A 6,174-nucleotide genomic window follows, 5' to 3' on the forward strand; every position below is an offset into this window, starting at 1 on the left:
GTGCTTTCCAAGTAACATACCAAGTTAAAAGGCATTTTTAAAGCTACATAATGAACTAAAATAACTTGCAAAGTGGCTAGGCCTTCACAGAATTCAGTAACATTAATCTGCTACTGAGAGGTAATGAAATAGTTTAGAGTAATAAAGAGCCAAACTTGGAACACTGAATATCCTGCTGTGTAAATGTTTATTTTAGAAGATAAGTGTAAGCTTTGTTTGTAGGTTAAACACTATTAAAAGGAATGGCCACAGAAGTTAGCTGATATAAGAATTCAGATAATTGGCTTCCAACAGGCTTTGACATCTGCAAAGGGAATATGTATCTCTACATTGCTTACTCAATTTACCTCCCAGTTACTCTCTGTTCATAGAAGATTGTGACTAACTTTTTCCAGTTTACATTTATGTCTCTCAGGGCTGCAGTTCAGGCAAACAATACATTAAGTGAAAAATTAAACAGGGATAAAGGATAGGCATACTACCATATTAGTGAACTCTTTTGCATGAAACCGCCCTTATGTGATGGAAAAAAAGAGCTTGAAGGACTGGACCTGGCAAGTGCTTACTCAGTGCTCCTTACACTGAACAACTGTGGAACAGAGCAGACTCTAGAGATCAAAACATTGACTGCTCTTATGCCTGCAGCTACTCAATAACCTCAGACAGCTCAGGCATTCTTTTATTCCTGCTTTTTTATGTGTTTGTTTTTAGTGGGTTTTGTTTTAACCACTACTGAAGGCATAGCATCTTCAGTAAGCAAAGTTATAGCCTGCTTTTCACCAGTGCTCTAACCTATACCTGAAAGTGTTAAGAAACTGGTTAAATTACTGTTTGCCTAAGCCGATGTTAACTGAAGACCTGGATGAAAATAAATCAAGCCGAAGAAAACCAACATCTGCGAAACCCGTCTTTTTCAGACCAGGGTCAAACCATAAAACAGACCAAGTGTGTGTACGGGAACTTGAGTGTTAACCCCGAACCCAGAGGGTCCGATTCACCGCCCGCGCTTCACCTGACAGCAGTAACGCAAACCACCCCCAGCGATACAGCTGCGGCTTCTGCCCCGGGCCTTCCGCTGCTCAGCGGCCACAACACGGGGAGAAGCTTCCCCTTCCCAGCCTCCCTACGTCTAATCCGGCCTGGGAGGGAAAAAACACCCCTCACCCAGCCACGGCCTTCCCTCCGACACCCCGACACCCGAGATACCCCCCCGGGCGTCTCTCCACCGCAGGGCTGCTGCAGGCCCAGCCCAGCCCCACACCGAGGCCCCGCCGGCGTCGTCGTCGCGGGGGCAGGGACCGAGGGAGGTCGCTGCCCCCGCCGTCACCCCTGGGCGGGGTCCACAGCCACCGCCCGCTCCCCCCAGCCGCGATGTTCGCTGGGGGCTGCTGCTGCCAGGTAGCCGCCGGCCCGCCGCCCCCGCAGCGAGAGGGAGAGAGCGACAGCCGCGCTCACCGCCGCGGTCCGCTCCTGGCTAGGGGAACGGGGAGCCGAGGGGCCCCCAGGCTCGCTGGCGGCCAGACCACTCCCGGGGCAGCTGCCGGCACGAGCCGGGCAGACCCCACCCGTCCCGTCGGCGGCTCCTCTTGTTTTGCCCGCCCCGCCGGCCTCTCCCCGCCTTTGTATTTTTAAACCACGCTACAGCATCCCGCTCCGCCCAATGAACACACACACGGTCCCCGGCGACCAATGGGGAGGGCCCCGCGGTTTTTTAAACCGGCCCTCTCCGCCAATCACCACCCAGCACTTTGAATTCTGCCCCCTCCACTCTCCTCACCCCAACCGGTTCCAGCGAGTACGAGCGCCAACCACCCCCTCACGCTCGACCTGGCCCGGGAGCTGCGCGGCCAATGACGTCGACACGGCAGGCAGCGAATCCCCGGCGGCCCCGGCCGTAGGGGGTGGGGCCACAGACGGTTTGAACCGGCGCGGCAGCCAATCGGCTGAGGCGGGGGGTGGGCCGTGCGCGCGGCGGGTCAAGTTGCTGTGGCGGGTAGGGCTGCGGAAAACAAGAGGCTGCAAGTGCGCCGCCGGGAAACCACTGAGCAGCAGCTGCAGCAGCAGCGGAGGGAGCAGAGCCCCGCGCCGCCGCCCGCCTCACCCACGCACCCAGGCAAGGCCCTGCGCAGTCCTCGCCGGTGGCGGCCGCCGCAAGGCAGGGGAGGGTGCCGAGGGGTCGGGAAGAAGGGGGGCGCCGCCGCGGTCTAGGACACGAAGGGAGCGCGGGGCCGGCGGGGCGAGCGGCGCGCCCGGCGCTGAAGGGGAATTCCCGCCGGGCCGGTGGCCGGGTGGGGCCGGCGGCGCGGGGAGGGCGGTGGCGGCCCCGGGGGGGAGGGCGGGCTAGTGCTGGGGCGCGGACGGTGGCGCCACTTGGGTCGGGCGGCGCGGGGGCGGTGGAGGTGCCTGGCGGCGGCAAGGGGAAGTGCTGGGGGGCGGGCGGGAGGGAGGGCCGGAGAGGGGCAGCGGCAGCGGGGGGGCGTGTTTGGGCGGGAAGGAGCCGGCGGGCGAGAGGCGGGAGCGGCCTGAGGCGCGGCCCCGCCCTCACGGCACTGCTCCTCTCCCATCCCCCGCAGGGACCCTCCGCAGACCTCGCCATGGGCAAGGGCGACCCCAACAAGCCGCGGGGCAAGATGTCCTCCTACGCCTACTTTGTGCAGACTTGCCGTGAGGAGCACAAGAAGAAGCACCCGGACTCGTCCGTCAACTTCGCTGAGTTCTCACGGAAGTGCTCGGAGCGGTGGAAGGTGAGCGGGGCCGGGCCAGGCCGAGCTCCCCCGGGCCGGCCCCTACCCCTGACGCAGGCTGCTGGGAAAAGATCCCCGGTGGCAGCTGCTGCTTAGACATTACTGGGACACCCGGCGCTTTGTCTGATCCCGACCCTCCTCCTTTCCCCTCCGTGTGTCCGCAGACAATGTCCAGCAAGGAAAAAGGGAAGTTTGAAGAAATGGCTAAAGGAGACAAAGCTCGTTATGACAGGGAGATGAAAAACTATGTTCCTCCCAAAGGTGAAAAGAAGGGAAAGAAAAAGGACCCCAACGCTCCTAAAAGACCACCGTGAGTGTTTCTGTGACCAAAAAAAAAGAAAAATGAAAAAACCCCACCAACTTCCTAATTCTGATAGTCTGACACTTAATTTTAATCACCGTCTCTCATTTTAGATCAGCATTCTTCCTTTTCTGTTCTGAACACCGTCCAAAAATCAAAAATGATCATCCTGGCTTGTCTATTGGAGATACAGCAAAGAAATTAGGTGAAATGTGGTCTGAACAGTCGGCCAAAGATAAACAGCCATATGAACAGAAGGCTGCAAAGCTAAAGGAGAAATATGAAAAGGTACAGTGAAAGTTAAAAAAGTGATGGTTAAAGCTGTAAAAGTCACTGTAAATGTGTTGTTACTTGTTTTATCAGATCATAGGTAGTTCATAATTACAAGTGTTTTATGTCGACCATTGTCAGGCTTCAGAATGCAGGGAAAGGTGTGTTGTGGAAGGTTTCTGGAACTCTTGGTGTCTCTAGATTTAACAGTACAAAAGACAATCTGAAAACAGGTCACCTGTTTAGTAAAATAGACAGTTATACTCCAAAGCACTGCGCTAATCAAGTTCTTAAAATGTGGATCATGTGGTCTCTTGCTGAATGGTGTAAGCATGCAAGTCCTAGGTTTAATATTCTACTTTTCTGCACACACTGTGTTTGATCTGCACAGTACAGTATTATTAAATTATTGAAGCAGTATAAATTAATCTTCACAGTTACATTGCCAGCACCTAAACAGCATTTATCTTGTAGGATATTGCAGCATATCGTGCCAAGAGCAAGAGTGACGCAGGAAAAAAGGGCCCAGGTAGGCCTGCAGGCTCTAAGAAGAAAGCAGAACCAGAAGAGGAGGAGGAGGAGGAGGAAGATGATGATGAAGAGGAGGAAGAAGATGAGGATGAGGAATAGGTGAATGTCCTGCTGTAAAGATTTATGCTCAAAATCCAATATTTTGCTAAGAATGTGAACTCAAGTGCAGCTCATTGTTAGCTTCAGTATAAAAATCTGTACAGAATTGTGTATAGGTAATGTGGTTCTTTGTAGGGAGACCTCTATTTTTAATGTAAGTAGTAGCCAAGAGCTGCTACAGTTCGGTTTTCAAAAGAAGAAAGTTGTGGAATGTTTCTGCATATTTAATGGTTTTGTTGAAATTCAGTGACTGATAGCCAGTTGTTTTTAATAGCTAAGTAAGAGAAAGGAGGTAGCTTAATAGCTGATCTTATATTTTGTAGTATATTGCATTGTATTACTTTTTTAACAATTTTGTAATAAAATGTTGTACATGATTGTTGTTTTATTTGTGGTATTTCTGAGAGGCTGGGTACTATAGAATGCTGAAGCCCTGCAGAGGGTATTTGCATTGTTCTTTGGCTATGGCTGTTACTGCAAGACTGGCAAGTCATAAAAAGTGTTAACTCTTGAAGTTTATACTAGATATTAAACTTTTTTTTGCTCTTCAGTCACAGTTCTCTCTCCTACCCATACTATCCTTAGTGGCAATTAATGTTTTCCTTATGCTAGCATTTTCTTATGGTACCTTCTGAGTATATCTCTTCTGAGTATCTCTTCAGTACTGGAGTTGTTAATTCCTGAACTGTTTTGTTTTTTCTCCCTGAAACTACTGAAGCAGAAGGTTTTAAAGTTTTGTCTTGGTGGTTTATTAGCTGATAGAGACTGAATCTCAGAAACTTTCCCAGAGGTCAGGTTCACTGGTCAGGTTCACAGATGTGGTTAGAGGTATGCCTTCCGTGATGTTCCCTACTCCTTCCCTCTCTCCTTGGCCCCCGTATTTCGTGGCTTCTCATAAAATACAGAGTTTGCAGAACAGCATGAAAAATGCTGGAATGTTATGTCCGCACATGCCAATAAATTCCTGCAGGAAAGAGAAGGAGGCATTTGTAAAGAACCTGTGATCCTGATATATTCTGTTTGTGCACCAGTTAACGCTGTTCAGTTGCTTTACAGATGTAACTCAGCCTTTAGTGGATTTAGATGTCTAAATCTAGATACCTAACAGTATTTGTAACTGGGGAATTGGTGATCCCACAGCAGAACTGATAGCTGAAGTTCAATTTGTTGAGATAAATCCTAGGCAATAGTTTCTAGTAGCCCTTGAAAGCCCAGTACTGAAAAACAGCTAATGTCTAATATATTAAGTATTATAAATGACAGCTTTCCACTTCTTTTTCCTTTAAAGTGTCTCCCTATTGTCCATTGACTTCTGAAATAAATTTGCATACATTGTATGTGTGTAAAATGAAAAAGGGATTTCAGCACCATAACCATGGTAAAGTGTCACTTCAGTGAACATTTTCTCCTTTAGAAAGTTTGCAGTGCTAGAGCACCTTTATCCTTGATTTAAAAATTCTTCCAGGTAGAAGAAATTCCTTTTCATTTCATGCAGCCCCGACCATGCTGATCTCTCAGGTGTTTAGCATATTCTGTGCAAATCTCCCTCTTGGAATATATCACCTCCTCTTAATTCTCAGACCTTCCCTGAACAGAATGGGGATGTTTCAAGAAGTCTTTCTGATTAGATTTAAATTTGCAGTGAAGCAGTAGCATCAGACTAAATTGACTAGTCAGATTATTTGAAATGTTTTTTACTTCTGCTCAAGTGCCTTTAAATTGAAACAAAATATAACCAGATGAAAGCTGTTACAGAATTTTAAATACTGTGTCAGAATAAGAGCCTACCTTGAGATAATTCAGAATAAAGGAACTCTGATATTTTCCATAGTGAGGTAAAACCACTTGGGTTCAATTTCATTTTACCCTTTGGCTAATTTAGCTTGAGCACAACTTCTGCACAAATTGGTGCAGAACTGCCATGTCAGCATGAGCTGCAGCAAGACACAGCAGAGCTCTGCATCAAGTTGATCTATCAACTGAGAATGCTGCCATGACCAAAGAAAAACAGTATTTTGCCCTTTCGATAAGAGTGATGAATATATTAGAGGCATATGGGAAAGAGCATATGGAAATTACTACTTTCAAATTAAGCTTTAATAAGTACAGTATGTCTGGTCAGAGGGGTTCAGATAGTGCCCATCTGTAAGCACTGAAGGAACTATCAGTGGAAAGGACTAGCGAGTGATCAAAGTACAATGGAACTGTTCAGAAAAGATAAGGCAATAG

At 48.7% G+C, this 6,174-nt stretch overlaps 1 protein-coding gene across 1 annotated transcript; it reads left to right on the forward strand.

Annotated features, from left to right (window-relative positions):
- The first annotated feature begins 1,963 nt into the window (after positions 1–1,963).
- On the forward strand, positions 1,964–4,322 carry HMGB2 (high mobility group box 2). Its single transcript, XM_030449650.1, has 5 exons — positions 1,964–2,113; positions 2,574–2,744; positions 2,909–3,054; positions 3,159–3,333; positions 3,790–4,322. The coding sequence occupies exons 2-5, from the start codon at positions 2,595–2,597 to the stop codon at positions 3,943–3,945; spliced, it is 627 nt and encodes a 208-aa protein (XP_030305510.1). The 5' UTR covers positions 1,964–2,113; positions 2,574–2,594; the 3' UTR covers positions 3,946–4,322.
- Positions 4,323–6,174: the final 1,852 nt, after the last annotated feature.

The sequence above is a fragment of the Calypte anna genome, chromosome 4A (assembly GCF_003957555.1).
Source record: "Calypte anna isolate BGI_N300 chromosome 4A, bCalAnn1_v1.p, whole genome shotgun sequence".
In the NCBI taxonomy this organism is placed as follows: Eukaryota; Metazoa; Chordata; class Aves; order Apodiformes; family Trochilidae; genus Calypte; species Calypte anna.